Source organism: Blennius ocellaris (genome assembly GCF_963422515.1).
Source record: "Blennius ocellaris genome assembly, chromosome: 1".
NCBI classification, from domain to species: Eukaryota; Metazoa; Chordata; class Actinopteri; order Blenniiformes; family Blenniidae; genus Blennius; species Blennius ocellaris.
Genome location: NC_137650.1, coordinates 23,810,810 through 23,826,941, shown reverse-complemented (window position 1 = coordinate 23,826,941; position 16,132 = coordinate 23,810,810). Strand labels below are relative to the sequence as shown.

Below are 16,132 nucleotides of genomic sequence, written 5' to 3'. Positions count from 1 at the left end.
CGGGGCAAATGCAACAATTTCAAGCATTAAGCTGCATGTAAGATTAATGGCCGTTGTCATGCGATATCAATCCCAAAACTGCACTGGATAATGTGGACAAACATTTATATGCTAAAGCAAACAGGAAATGTAAGCGAGTTCACATTTTGTGAGGCTGGGCATTGTCTCGCTGAGCTTTGGAGCATAAAAATAGGTTTAGCATGCCTTTTAAGGAACTGATTCATCAATATCTCTGCAGGTTTCCATGTCATTTGTTGCTACAGGCCAGACTACACTCCTCTCAGCTTGGTTTGGCCTCCTCTCAGCTGACTCGCTGCCTGGGAAAATGTCCCAGCGTATCCATGGAGGGAAGGACAGGATGATAAGAGGTGGGAGTGAACACTGTTGAGACCGTGATTTCTTTTTTTTTCATGTTTTGGTGTAACGCTCTGCTCACCGAGTCTTGGTCTCTCTGCTGCTCGAGGAAGGCGGAGAACTCCACCAGTCGGAGTTTGGATGTGCCGATGGAGCGGCCTTGCCATGCTGGTGCCGTGGGCGCAGGAGCTGCTGTGGGCTCGTAACCTGCAGGAACAGAATCATCCTCTCAGTGGGCTGACTTGCAGCACAGCCTCAACGTGTTCAATCTGGAAACCATCATTACATTTGTCAAATCACTTCAGAGCTGGTGGGGACAATGTTAAAATTCAGATTTCTTTCAACAACAAAAAAATGTGAACATAATACTGTCTGAGAGTTGTATATGATAATGCATTGAAAATTTGGAATAAAAAAAAAAAGAAAACTTGAATACCACAACAGTCACAGTTGACTCAACTGTCCCATTCGACGGATACCAGAGCAAACAGTTAATTGTATTCCATGACTTAAAATCGGTGGAAAATAAGAGCTTCTACAACTGTTTTCAGATATTGACATTTTTCTCCTGCTCTCTTCGAGGAGCAGTGGAGATATCAGGGAGAGATGCAGGTCTAAAGTATCAAAACCTGCCTGCTTTGTCCCTGCTTACTCTCAGCAGATCTCTTTCAGACAGTGGATCTGTGCCACAACAACTTTAAAGGGATAGAAGAAACAACTAAGGAGGTTCTGAAATGTATTGAATGGATTACGTGAAAGATGAGAAGGTCTGATTCCACCAGGGACATGTCAGCCTGTGTGTGTGCTACAATGAGGTACGACAGCAGCGAATCAATAAAATCCATTAACAATGGATGAGTGAAATTGTTGGAGGAAAACGTTTGAATGGAATCATTATGAGTGCCACACATTCTGGTGAGGCAGTTTTTTTTTTTTTTTTTTATTCTTACCTCATCAATAAATTGTATTTCAAATGTGGATACAGGTTTTTCTTATGTTTAATTGTATAAAGACCTTCCAAGACAATACAAAGTGAAAGTAAAATTATATCCCTCTTTTCAAGTTTTTATTCGATATCAATCCTTTTTTCAAGGTCTTGCTTTATTAAGTTTGTGCAATGACCGAATTCATGCAAACAAGCCATTAAACAGCTCCTTACTTTAGTTGAGTTGCTTTAAAAAAAAAAAAATACATAGATTTTCTCTGATGAAAAACATGTAAAAAAGATGAAAAACATGTAAAAACAACACGGAGGCTGGTTAAAAGACTGAGTGGTTTCACAATAATAATTATTTTTTTTTAAATGGTGTTTCCTGCCACAATGTACAAGGATTGAGTTCAGTTTGTCCAATATTACTGCTTGTTTCGAACTGTGCATGTTATGTACATATGACATGCTGGAGAAATGTGTTTGTGTTTGGATGGCCACATTCGTGACGAGTTCGTGGGTAAAGAGCTCCATTTCTCTTCCTGCGAGTTTTTGAAATTCCTAGATATCATAAATGGTCGAGGGGTTGTGGTTATGAAAACTCTGTATGACAAATACAACCTGTGGCAACATATGTTACATTGTTAGCTGTTGGACAACAATATTGACTTAATAGGCTAAATTAAATACATTTCCTCATCTTTAGCATTTAGATAAAATAACATAAACCAGTCAAGGGATATTCAGGCAACAACATGAAAGGATGTCTGAAATGATGAAATAAACAAGTGGACTATAAAAAAATTAATTATTTTTCACAATCAAACAATACACTCCTTTCAACCAGAATGATTCTCACTTGAAATGGCTGTAGTGACTGCTGGCTGGATGGGGTAGGGTTGCTGGGTGAAAGGCTTGATACTGGAAGAAGAAATGACAATTATTATTACAAAAAAACAAAAAACAAAACAAAACAAAAAAAGCCATGAAAAATAACAAAGAAAACCCAATTTTTTTGCTTTCTAAGGATTTCTTTTGATTCGGGATTTTTTTCTCTCTCTCTTTTTTTTTTTTTTTTGCTGTCAATAGAATCTGACACTTACTCTTGTGAGGATCCCGGCTGACCAGTCGATATCATACCCTGCCATAACTAGAGAATGAGATTTATAAATAGACAACAAAGAACAAACAACAAAGAGCATCCAATTGTGAGCAGCTGTTAGTGACAAGATCAAAATGGCTCTTAGCTTCATGTTCAGTGGATGTAGTTATCTTGACTACCACTCCTTTTGATCATGTGCTTATCTGATAGGGACAGTTGTGCAAAGCTGTGGTGTGTAATGTGATTTGGCCTGGGTGTTGGTGTGGTTGGCCCTATTGCTGCTCTGGGTGAAGCTGGACAGGATGAATCAATAGCGGGGTGCCGGCAAGGCTCTTACCCCTGCTCCAGGGAAGGCTGGGCGAGGGATGCCTGGCAGGCCGAGCTTGTTGTGAATAGCCGTGGCAGAGACGATCTGAGCCGAGGACATGGAGGCCATGCTCTGGAGGGCTTTGTCCTTCACGGCTTGGTCCTTTAACAGCAGTCACAAAAGGCTTAACGCTCACACAGAAGGGAGAGGAGGGGCATGTTGCAGGGAGAGGTAGCAACAACCAGACTCTAAACAACACACTGAACACACCACTGGCCTCTCTCACAACAGTAAACAGCAAGTGGGTTAAAAGAAGCAGCATCAGTGTTGCTTTTCTAAGAGTTGGCTTTTATTTTTTGAAGGTGTGTGCTTGACAATGACAACAGAATTCCATTAAACTGGAGCTACCGATGGTATGCATCTTTTTAGAAAGTCATTCAGAAGCATTTTTTGCTAAAGTTACATTTCTTTACATAACACATGTAAATACAATAAATATTGTCCCCAAGTAAAAGATGAAGGACACAACTTGGTTTAGCTACAGGTCTTTCCCACCCAGAGCAACATTATGATTCATCTTTGGACAGAATATTTTCTTATACATTCACAGTGAATACTCTGAGTCAAAAATGTTAACATTAAATCCACAGTAAATAAGACACTTGGGATTGTTTGATAATGCATTTTCTGCAAAGTGCACACACGGGCAGCTCATACACACTAGCAAACCCATGCAGACTGACTGGTGGCAGAAGCTACAGGTAAGCATGCTGGCAGTACAGATGCTGTTGGAGCAGTGGCAAGCTACAGTACGCTCACAGTGAAGCGACACACAGAGACCAATACATGGAGAACACACAGGGCAGCAGCTATTGTGTCACTACAACACACATGCTAAAGTAGCAGCTGAGGGACGAGGCAGGCCCGAATTAAAGCACAGACAGCACAACAAACAGGAAGTCAATACTTACCATACTTGTAACCTGAATGCAAACAAACAGGGATTTAGAGTAGAATTGTAATTCAGAGTACTGTACGTCAATCCAATCAAAGCAGGGCATATAAAAAAATATCACAGTTGTGACTTCAGACATCAGGTAAAATCAACTTGCTACACATTACAACATGCATAGATGTGTAATGAACATTTCATAACCAGGCATTATGAAACTCGTATTTACAAATTATCTTCAGTCTATGGCGAAAGTCATGCGCGCTGTAATTTTCACAATCTGATCAGTAGTCATCACTCAAGACAAAACAACAGAACAGTAATGCAGTGACCAATGACTGTAATTTTGCTAAAATGCCACAAACGAGAACAGAAACAGCAGGTTCTGATGCCCCCAAAATGAAGGGCACACTTGTATTCCTGTTTGCCACTGAACTCTAATTTGCTTTAAATGAGAAAAGACAGGGATTCATACAAAAGCTGTCTGTTTTTCTTCAGGCAGCCGCCTGTGCCCCTGAAAGACCAGGCATTCATGTGGCGAGCAGCCTGTTTGACTGTCTCTCAGCACACACGCACACACACACAAATTAATGAGGGGGTCATTAATTCCTGTTGAATACTGGGGAGTAGAGCAAAGTGACAAAGTCGAAATGTATAGTCAGCTTCCCAAGAAAAGAAGAAAATGGCACATGGTTGGAGTGTCCTTTGATATACAAGCATTACTTCATAAAGTACCTTAAATTACAGGTCAGTATTATTCAAGATTACTTCTTTCACAATGCTCCTCTCCCATTTTAATCTGCTGCTCTGAAAAGCTTTCCTCAGTGATTTTTTAACAGATTTCACTATTTCTGAAATAACTAGGGAGTACGCTGTGAAATGACGACATCTGAACCTAGAGGAAGGAAAGCGACTGACAGCCATGGCATTGTGAGAGCCCGGAGTTATCAACAGATTGAAGACAGAACAAGAAAGCAGAGAGGGCATTTCAGAAACAGCCAGCTTCACGGCCATTCTCCACTGAATGTGCACCACTAAGCCTTTGACAGCGGGGAAAAGTTGGGTTACAATGTCAAATGAGCCGGATGTGTAATCTCCTCTTTTTTTTTTTCTTTTTTTTTTAACACAAACCCCACCCTCCCCCCCTTGCTTGCCATGCCCCATTTTTTTTTTTAATAAAGTCTGCTTACAAAAGATGTAAGCAGAATCATTTCCTTGTACCTTCAGCTTTCAGCCACTCACCAACAGCCAAATGCCAGCATGCTTCCTGACATGTGCACACTTTGTTTTTTGGGGTTTAGCAGATCATTACATAAACAAAGAGTCTGAATGGCGAAGAGCATGAAAACCAGTATCGGTGTAAATATCAGCCAGTAAGAAATAAGAAACGGATCCTAATGCAAAGAAGTGTCACCTAAGATGAACAAATGCAGGCACATCTCAAAGAATTGACATTTTATTCAACCACTGAAGCTTCCATATACTTTAGAAATATTGCATGGAAAACATATTTCAAGCCTTTTTTGTTTTATTCCTCATGATATTTGTTTAGAATATGTGAAAATTATAATTAAAAAAACAGCACCTCTAAATACATTCAATAAGATCAGATGTTTTTTTTTGTTTGTTATTTTAACTGGAGGCCATAATTATCACAATCAATTAAAAAAAAAAAAAAAAGAGTTATTTTGTATAGGTTAAGGTAAAATGAACCTACTAAAAATTGTACTTTCCAATGATATTCTGATTTTTGAGATGCACCTGTGCAAAGACTTGTGCAATGGTGAGGTTCCCCCAAGGAAATGTGTTTTCAACATTTTAAACCTTCCAACATTTAACTCATTTTGTCTCATAACAGAAGTGACACTGTCAAACAAACTGTTGTTACATATGATTTTGTAAATGTTTTTATACTTTCGCTGAATCAGAACACTGGAAAAAGTGAGTTGTCAGGTAACATTGGGACCTGGTTAGAAAGTGGCAGGTGGGACCCGTCTTATAGAAACCTGACAGCCCGGCTCTGCTCATCGCTTCTCTGTTGATGTATGTGGAGCCACAATGCCCAGACATTAAGATACCGTTCGGTCTAATGAGGCATTTGGAAAGAGCCCTCAACACGTCATTACTAATAATGCCAATGGCCAATTTAAAGTCACCAATCAACCTAACAAATATCATGCAAGTTGTGAACAGACTCCAACTTGAGGGCCGCAGTGCAAGTCACTGACCCGTCATACCTCTCAACCAGCAGATAATGGTGTGATGGAGTTGATTTCTTGTGGACTTTAAGCTACAGTAACTGTGCTTACTTTTATTTAAAAGAGAATTTATTTTGTTTTTATAAAAATCAAAATTTTTGAATGAATTCACCTGAAGAACTTTAATGCGAGTTTGTTTGGCAATGTCATCTATGTAAAGAAGCACAATGTTTCGAGGTCCATATTAACATCAATATAAATAAATAAAATAAACCTTGGGGTGAACTTACTTTTGCACATGTCTTTAGGTAAAACCAAACTCACAAGATAGTGGCAACATGTGTGTGAGCGGTGACTGAGAAGATGAGGAGAAGTTAGAAAGCAGAGAACACTGAGCAGGGGGTTTATTTTAGAAGGATTCAGAGCAACAGGCATTCACTCCATCACCACAGGAAACAGGAAGTTCAGACGCACAGCAACCAACAAGCCCATAAGCAGAAAAGCGCATACCTTTAGCTTGGAATGAAACTCACGAGATTTCCTTCTGGCAAGAACCTGAATGTGACTAGACACCTGCGGGGTAGGGGAGGGGAGGAAAACAAAGGAAGAGCCTGTAACCATGGCAATGAAAAGCCCCCTGCAACTGGGCAAAGCCAGACGTACCTTAATGGCAGCTTGGATTTCTCGAACTTTCTTTCTTGCTAAGACCTGTATGTGACTAGACACCTCCATTCAAAACAGAGAAAAGGGGAAAATAAAAAACAAGAAGAGCCAAAATAAAAGTACAAAATGGATTACACATTTCTTTGTTTATAAAACACTTCAGGGAGATAAGGTGCATAACAGAAGGATCGCCGAACCACACACCAAGCTAACGGCCAATAAAGCGTTATGCTGTGTGTTGTCGTCACTTAAGTGAACTGATTAAGGAGGATGCAGGCTCCTTTAGCACACATTAAGAGCACACAGATGTGATCTGCTGTGTGCTGAATGAAAATGGGCTAGTCTAGTATCCTTACGGGAGCTGGGTGAGGCATTTCACCGGCCAAGTTTACCGCCGACCTTCATACATTGCAAAATTATTATCTATTCTCAGGTGGAACATTGAGCCGCTTGAAAAGTAGTGGTTTGAAAGAGAAGTAATGATTGCTGATGACAGTCTTGAGAGGGAGATTAATGTGCTCAACTGGCAGTATCAACACAAATGACACCCAAGATGGGAAACAGAAAGAGTCGTCAAGTATTTCCTTTGAAGCTCAATTCAACTTTTACTATCACACTTGAAGGGGGAAAAAAAGCTAGAATTAGTTAAAAAAAAATTGTATTTACATTTCCACCGACTCTTGCTTCAACTCAAATAAATTAATTGATTACATATAGTAAACGACACTTGAACCAACAACACATTTAAAAAAAAAAAAAAGAAGAAGAAGAAAACAGAACAATCTCTCCGTCTGATTCTGTGTGGAGAAGTGTTACAGAGAGACAAACCACATGGCCTCCCTGGTCCAGACTGATCAATTCACACACAGTGATCGAATGTCACTGTAGACACTGGCTTGTTTATCACTGCCATTCAAGTCAGTGATCATACAGGGAATTTCCTGTTAGAAGGGGAGATGAATCAACTGCATAGTGAAGCTCCATCTGGGCTGTCAAACATTGTGTAGCTTAAATACAAACATCCAATGTTTCCTTTCATAGTGATTATTCCGGCCTCTAAGAATTTGAGATATATATGAAAAAGAGCAAGAACTATAATGTTACCAATGATAGGATCTCGTCAACCCTTTTGAGGTCAACTTGTGCACCTGATCACATATAGTCCATGTTAATGCAACTTTGTCCAAGTGCACCATATCTGAGAATCACTTCTGAAGAGCAAAGATGTTAAGCTACTGTAGCAGATTGCATTTCAAATGACAGTAATGCTCTTTCTTATTTTTGTTGTGTGTAACACATCAGTACTATCAAATAAGAAAAATTGTTTTAAAGATAAAAGGCTGATGAAATATGTTAAACCGTGCATCATTCAAGCCTCCAACTATTTTCTGTGCACATGTAAATGCACAGAGTGACAAATTTAGGGAACGAACACCACATTTGAGGGACGTTCGAGTCAGCAATGACAGTGGACTTGTCAGCTTCTCGAGCCTCCTTGACAGCCTAGCATTGTCTTATTCTCTGTCTTGCTTTGTTTCTCTCATGCAGAAACAAAGGCAACAGCCTGCAAAGGCTCAGCTCTGACGGGCCGCCGAAACTCAGGCAACTGAGACGTCTCTTTTCCTGTCTTAGTCTTACCTGCTTCCGGGTCCTCGTCTTTCCGGTCCGAAGCTTGATGTATCTGGCTATTAGCTCGTTGCGACCTTTAAGAAGAGAAAGTAAAATGTATTTATGACACATGCACACATGTGCATGCACACATGCACACACGTGTGTGTGTGTGTGTGTGTGTGTGTGTGTGTGTGTGTGTGTGTGTGTGTGTGTGTGTGTGTGTGTGTAAGAAAGAATCAATACTTCATTTTTTTTCTCCATCCAATGCTTCACAACAGTCCAAGTGTTCTGTCATTTTTTTGACATTTCTTTTTCCAAACATATAAAATCACGCTTATTGGAATAAATATTTGCATTTTACATTAAATCAGAGGTTGAAATATCGACCGCAGGGGAAAAAATTACGATGACCTACTTACGCGATTACTGGACCTCGGATTTACATTTCACGTTATGGGGGAAATTATATAAATCTCAAATGGTTTGACTTTTATATGTGAAATGTAACAAACTCGGCATCAAAGTCACTTCATCATGCACAACAACACACAAATGCATTTAAAGATCTAAAAAGCTCATTTTTGCTAAAAAATATTCTGCATACCTCACGCAATTATCCACACGTATGAGAAATACATTTATGGTTGACAAATATATTTTTGATGCTCTCACAAATAATCTATATTTCGTACATATATTTTAAGATTTTACATACATATAACAGTGGTGGTGGCCTAGAGGGAAGTGAGGTTGTGTCGGGAGGCTCGCTGGTTTGAGTCCCTGAGCAAAGCCCATAGCTATCGTTGTGTGAGTGAAGTAAGGGCATCCAAGGTAAAACTTGTGCCAAATCAAACAATCAGATCACATGAGGTGCTGGGGGGACCCTGGATCACGGAGCACAACAAACACACACACGCACGCACACACACTTTTCACAAATGTATTAGAAAACAGGGAAATTTGGAGTATGTGACTTTATCTCTTTACCCACGGGTCAATCATCAAGTTTCACCTCTATAAATACCAACTAGACATGATGAAACGAGAATTTGGAGGCTAATAACATTGAAACAAAAGAAGAGTAGGGTGAGTAGATGCAAATCAGAATGCATGTCCATTTCCCGAACAAACCAGACCCTGTTTCCCTTGTGACAACACCATGTTGAATTAGCATGAAAAAAATAAAAAATAAAATACAAACTCACAGTAGCAGCCAGCCTTTAAAATTAATCTAATTCAATCTCATTCTCTTCAAAGCCCAATGCTTTGAAAGGAAACAGACCTGGCTGTTCATACTATTACAGGAAATAATGGCAGCTGAATATATTGGGCTTAAAACAGCACAGTTTGGACTAAATTATAATTAAAGCATAGCTTTGTAGAGATTTCTAATTAACAACGGCCCTAAACATTCTTCTGCCCACAGCTCTGCTCTAATTGCTGTAGCAATGCTCATGACCCCTGCTTAGCCCTTTCATATGGTAATAACATGCCGCCAACCAAAACTATTACACAAATTATAGGTAAGGAGGTACTCTAATTATGTGTCCAGCTGTAGCCAACCAATGCCATGGATCTGCTCTGCTTCTCTGTGAAATTCACCAAACTCTCATTAAAATGACACATTTTTCTACCTTTACTTCGTGATCAATTAAAGAACTCACTTTTGTTACGACACAATGGGACCACAAAGTACCGAACATGTGCTAATAAGCCGTATCTTAGGGAATCGGACGGGAAGGCATTTTCTATCAATGGCAACACACCGGGGTTCAAAGAATGTGAAGGCGTAAATGTATATACCACAGCAGACGTGAGAGATAGATCTAGTGTCTGCACGACAGTGAGCGATGCTTTTCAATCCACCTTTTGTTTGTATGAAGAAGAAAAAAAAAAAAAAGAGTGGTTAGATGTGAGCTTCATCTTGCGAGGCGCTAATGCTTTAGTGCACTGAATGAATGTGACTCTTGGTCTCTGAAAAGCAGCGTGAATTACGGCTGAAAGTTCGCTTGGTGTGAATTATTAAACAGCCAGTTACATCTTCAATTATTTGTATTTTTTTTTTAATGCTATGAAATGTATGAAACACCTGATTTTGGTGACGATATATGATTTTTAAATCCTGTTTTCGTCTGGTGTTCCGAGTACATTTTTGTCGATTTTGTCTGAAAAAACACCAGTAAATGCAAAGGAAAGTTGTCTCTTTTAATTAGGATTGGGTTTTTTTATAATTTCAAACCAAAACTGTGATGAATTAAATAGAATTAACTTGTGTCCTTAATGCAATATGTTTTTTTGTTCCAGCTAACAAAAGAAGTTGTGAAAAATAACCTGGACTTCTTACATTCAGGGGTTTATTATTATTGTTACTATTAACAACAGCAGCTGGAGTCTTGTCATCATTAGGACTCTATTCGATAGGCTCCATCCGTCATGTGCCATCGACCTTCTGAATTATGTCCAACTAACAAACTAATACATCAGCAACCAGCCCAACTTTTTAATTATTATTCCTTTCATGGATCTAAAATATAAGTTGCATCATTACTTGCTATTACACTATTAATCCTTGATAAGAAACTCTGATAAGAAATGCTTAAACATTGAGAAATTCAACACTCAGGTGTTGCTGAAGAATACTTCAAATATGTTAGAAACAATGATCTATTTTTATTTATATATTTATTTTTATTTCACAACTTACAGTTGAATATGCTAAACTTCTCAGTGGATGTCTTCAATAAGCTCTCAGTCCTATTGTCTCATCCTAATCACCACATGGTACTCGTGTCCCGTACGAAATGTAATTTTTAACAGAAAATGATGTATTTTCTAATTGTTTTAAACTTAAAATAGGTGGATTTAAAGAAACAAGAAAAATACAACAAATGGCCACTTGCTCTAGAAAGGGTTAAACAAAAACATGCAGGAATTCAACAAGGTAAACAAAAAGTTTTTTTGTCTTTTCCACGGCTTATAAGGTATGATTACCGGTTCTTGATTCGAGCAGTAATCTTAGCAAAGGTTTACGTTTTAGCTTCCATGAAAGCGCTGCGTTCAAATAAACACTCCTGTATTCCCTCCTGAGCAACCAGACCCATTGTCCTTGTACAACACCTGGCTGTGTGCCACGCCTACACATTGTGTAGTGGCAGCGGTGGGAGGGGTGGGCTTAATGTCGAGCTCCAGTTTGCTGGTTGACCCTGCAGCTCTTTTCACTCTGAACATTTTGGCAGGGACAGGCTGAGTGAAAACCATCATGTGACCTGACAGTAGAAATAAACAACACCTGGGGATTTACTGTTCCAGCCTCCGTGTCCAGTGGGCCCGCAGTGTAAACTTTACCAGGTGAAACGGGGACCTGCGCTATTTTCAATAATTCACACACTGTGGAAACACAACATGACAATACAGGCATTCATGCAAACTCCTGATTCCTAGATCAAAGCGCACAAATGGCCAGCTGAAAGCTTGCTTACTGTTGAATAATTCATTCTTTTCACCAGGCTGGGAAAAAAAAAAAAAGGCTCAGTGGGTCCTGGCTAGCCTGTATTCTTCTTTTTTTTTTCTGCCTGTGTTTGTGCTGCAAAACAACAATTGTAGGGGGGAAAAAATGTCACTGTCCATATTAAGGACTAGGTATGTCTGTGGTTTCCACCTGGAAATTTAAAAGGAGCTGAATTTCTCTGAAAACAGCAAAGAAATGATGAAATCACCCAGAATTGTTAGAAATATAATGACAAATCCGCCTGGTTTCAGCCAAAATATGTGTGGATTTCATCATTTACAATACAACCGTTGGATTTATTCTAAATATTTGAAACCCGAGACATTAAGAGTAAAAGTAAACTCTTCTATTGACATCGGCAACAGTGAGTCTGAGGGCACAAACTGAATCTTACACACTTGCAATAAAAACAGTATGGATTTGTCCTTTAGATAGATAGATAGATAAATACTTTAATGATGTCCAAGAGAAATTCACACTGTAGAGCTGTGAGAATATGTCTGCAACAATTAATCATTTGATTATTTATTTGATTTATCCAATGTGACCTTACAATCTTCCTTTGTTAATTGTAATATATTAAAAAAAAAAACCTTAATGTGCAATACTTGGCTTGTTAGTGACCTGTCGTGAATTCCTAATAAATTTATCATTCATATTTATACGATTTTAAAGAACAAAGAATGTAATATTTGTCAAGTAAGACAAATATTGGCTTTGAGAAAAGTCCCTTTCAAGATCATTCTGAAGACGATGAAAACAACTGAAGTGCAGCATAAAACCTCCACAACTAACTGATCGAGTTTGTTTTGTTATTTGCTTTGCTGGCATTTTCAATGAAGCCCTTTCTGTGTTTTGAGAAGTTTTCTTATTATTACTTCTGAATGTCTGTCTCTGAGGGTTAAGTAAAGTCCTTGTAGCAGTCTGGAGAGGGTCTGAGAAAATTAACCCTTTATGGGGGGGGGGGGGGTGTTTCCTGTCACTCAAAGCAGCGGGAAGAGGATTAAATATTTATAGTGTTACCCCAGAGCAGATTTGTTCTGTTCAGCAGCTGGCAGAGGAGCCCTCCACCTGGCCACTGCAAACTTGCTCTCTGAATCTCAATGACTCTGGAGGATCCCAGACATATGAATGGCAGGCACTCCAACGGCAGCCCCGCGAAGAGACGGTGGCTCAACTTTCTCTAAATCGTCTCCAAGTAGCCGACTCCTCATTCAGTCAGAAATCCAATTTGGCCCTCAGCATCTTTTCCACAAGAAACATGGGACCTGCTCCCTCTGGTGTGAATAACAATGGAGGTTTTTTTTGTTTTTTTTCCTCCCTTTCTCCACAGTCCTCTGTTGTGCAACTTTAGAGACGCCACACCCAGAAATAACTTCACATCACTTCCCACAAACCCTCCACTTTCGGAGCTACCATTTGAATGACACTCACATGATCATCTGAAGACACCACAATGACTTCAGTATCTAAACTAAATCCATATATAGAATATGACAAGGCTTTATACAAATCAGGCTTCGATATTGACAAACTTAGAACGGTGCAAATAATTCAGATGTTCCGACATAAATGTGCGTTGGCAACGCTAAGAATCTGTAGTGTTTACTTCAAGGCCCCTTATTGTCACACCAAATTACAAATGGAACAAGATTCACTTCATGTCGACTTTGATTAACAGTTTTGGGTGAATCAAAACACAACATGTAGGGGCAATTTAGGGTCACCAATTAACCTCATGTTTTTGGATGGTGGCAGGAATCTAGAGTACTTGGAGGAAACCGAGGCGGACAACTCGTCCACAAAACTGTAAACCCAGACAAACTCGTCCACGCGATTCCGGACAACTCACCCATGACAATCTTCTTTCAGCATTACTGATTTGAAGGATTGGATTTCAAAGTATATTTGACACATTTGGAAGGATCATCATGTGTATTTGAGACAAGAACACAAGATATATCAGTATATTTGACACAATAATAAGCCATTAAGATAAAACACCGCTTCATAGATGACGGCTGTGAGTGGTGCGTTCAGGTGCTGGTTAATGTGTCGGAAGGCTGCTTTGTGCAAATTTAACGAGCTGCGGGTAGTACTCTAGTTTCACTAGAATCAGGGAGAACATACAAACTCCACACAGAAAGATCCAGTCGGGATTTCAACCCATGGCCTGGTCATATTCACTGTTGACCAAATATCTCAAATCTGTTGTTTGTATCTTTCTGTCTTCTTCTTGTGATAAAAAGAAAAACTAAAGTCCCTTCATCATACAGCAGACATGTGATATGACTGCCTTGTGGTGCGTTAATATTTTTTTTTCATCTTAAGAAACCGATACAGACTGCACCCACTGTGACCAGAGGATTATCAGCCCCGACAAGTCCTGCCCCTTAGTTCTCACAGGCAAACGCCAAAACTTGGCCTTGACAATCTTAGACAAATTAGTAATATATTACTTTATCAGCTGATATCTCTCTGCTTTGTCACATACAAAAAAAAAATAACATTCTTTACTCATCTTTACTTTCTTATGTATTCCTCGGTTATGATAAATGTAATTGTTTTCAATTAAGCAGCTTTTAATTTAGTTTCAGGTCTCGTTTTAAAATTCAGCATTATTTAAAATGCTAAACTCTGCAACAAGTTTTTTTTTAAATACATATGCAGTATTTGCTTAATATTTCCTCAATGGGTCATTTCATGATTTAATTAACATACTACCATATACAGAAATTACCATTTTAAATTAACACTCGTACTACTGTTCAGCAAAAAACAAAGAATATAAGTAATTACCTGGTTAATACATTGTTATTTAATAAACTGAGATGATTGCAATGACTCATGGTTATAAACGTATCATTTGAGTAGTTAATAACCTAAACTTTTTACTTATGCAAAACACATTTGCAAAGTATTGCATAAGCAAACATTAATTATGCAAACATTTCTGCAGAACCATGATGATTTGGTTTTCAGAAGTTTAACAACCAAGTAACCTACATTCAGTGCAAGTTTTATTTCAGCAACATTATCAAAATTCAGGCTAATAACGATAGAGAATAAAACAAAGTCAAACGGGCGTGGACTTATGTGCATGTTGTGTAGTTTTTTTATATGCAGTGAATCTCTGAGAATACGATATATTTTCACTGAATTTAAACCAATTGTACATTAGTAACATGAACATAACACAAACACTGGAGTTAATTTAGGTAATGGGATATTAAACCATTTAACTGTCTTGGTTCTGTCATTTCTTTCTCTCTTTTCTCTTTCAAAAGCATCCACTTCCTGTAGCAGCACAGCCCCCCCCCTCCCACTCTAATGCAGGCACAACCACAGTAACATCTGGCCCAGCTCTCTGCCATGAGACAGCGCCGGGTCCGGCCTGGCTGAGAATCAGTCGGCAGATTGCAGGCATGTGTGTGGCTTCTTCCACGCCACTTATTCCCTGAGCAAGGCGGGAGAGGATGTCCCCGCTCAAACGAGAGCAGAAAAAGTGACCCTGCTCAGCACACCGGGAGGATCTGTCATGGACTCTCTATTCGGTGTCATCCCAGATAGATGATTCCCATTTAGACGACTCAGTTTAAAATCAGGGCGGGGGAAGTAAAAAAAAAAAAAAAAGCCTGTTGTTAAGCGAATCATTTGTGACATTTCAGTGACCTCGGATGAATAGTAATGTATTGTTACACAAAAAAAGACATTAAAATCGTCGTAGTGTGAGAAAAAATAAAAATAAATAAAAAGCTGGTCCGGATGCAGCGATTTTAAACTGATGTTGAGCCACTTTTTCAAAGGGACAAGGTGTCTTTATGTGTACATCACTGAAATGTTACCAATAATTCCAAGATTATAATAAGTCGTCAAATTGGGAATCGTCTACCTGGGATGAAACCCTCTAATTCAATCCTCCATCTTTTCAGCCAACATGTTAGTTTTTATCAAAGTTAATTGAAATTAGAACTGAATATCAAGGACGGACCCATAGCTGGACATTTACAACAGGTTAGAACAACAGAGTCTCCTGTAGCCCTGTGACTCTTTGAGTTTTTCATTCAACACTAATATATAATGAATACATTGATCTTCATTATGTCTTAACCTTGAACTACAGCTAATTATGATTAGTTCATCACTGAACCTAAAACAGAAACTTCAACATTAGTAGCACCGGTAAAAAAAAAAAAAAAAAAACACAGATCACAATTTAAAAAAAGATGCGATGGCTTTAGCTGCTTCAACATGATCATCTTCACATATTTACGGTTTTAAGGTGATAAAAACTAATATTCTTCCTGTTAGATTGCTGTCTGGACACCACAATGATGATACACTAGTGGGCTCTTTTAAGACTTAGTTGCATTACTTTTCTCAATTTTCTCTGAAAAGTGAGAAACCATTACCAACTAATCTGTAAAAACATTGAAGGAATAAGAGGGGAGAAAAGACGACATTGTAAAATGTGGAGATTCACTGTTTTTCTTGAACTTAGGCATTCGG

The 16,132-nt window shown here is 38.8% G+C and overlaps 1 protein-coding gene across 2 annotated transcripts in view; it reads right to left on the bottom strand.

Moving 5' to 3' along the window:
• tead1b (TEA domain family member 1b) overlaps positions 1-16,132 on the bottom strand; it is a 46,790-nt gene that overhangs the window by 5,918 nt on the left and 24,740 nt on the right. The window contains exons 4-10 of one of the 2 annotated variants that reach the window (XM_080500178.1): positions 8,143-8,207; positions 6,352-6,567; positions 3,663-3,674; positions 2,722-2,853; positions 2,386-2,432; positions 2,142-2,203; positions 437-561 (exon numbers count right to left, since the gene is read on the bottom strand). In XM_080500178.1, the coding sequence (XP_080356304.1) occupies positions 437-561; positions 2,142-2,203; positions 2,386-2,432; positions 2,722-2,853; positions 3,663-3,674; positions 6,352-6,567; positions 8,143-8,207 (659 nt within the window). The remainder of the gene's footprint in view (positions 1-436; positions 562-2,141; positions 2,204-2,385; positions 2,433-2,721; positions 2,854-3,662; positions 3,675-6,351; positions 6,568-8,142; positions 8,208-16,132) is intronic. The other variant, XM_080500179.1, reaches the window with a different exon arrangement.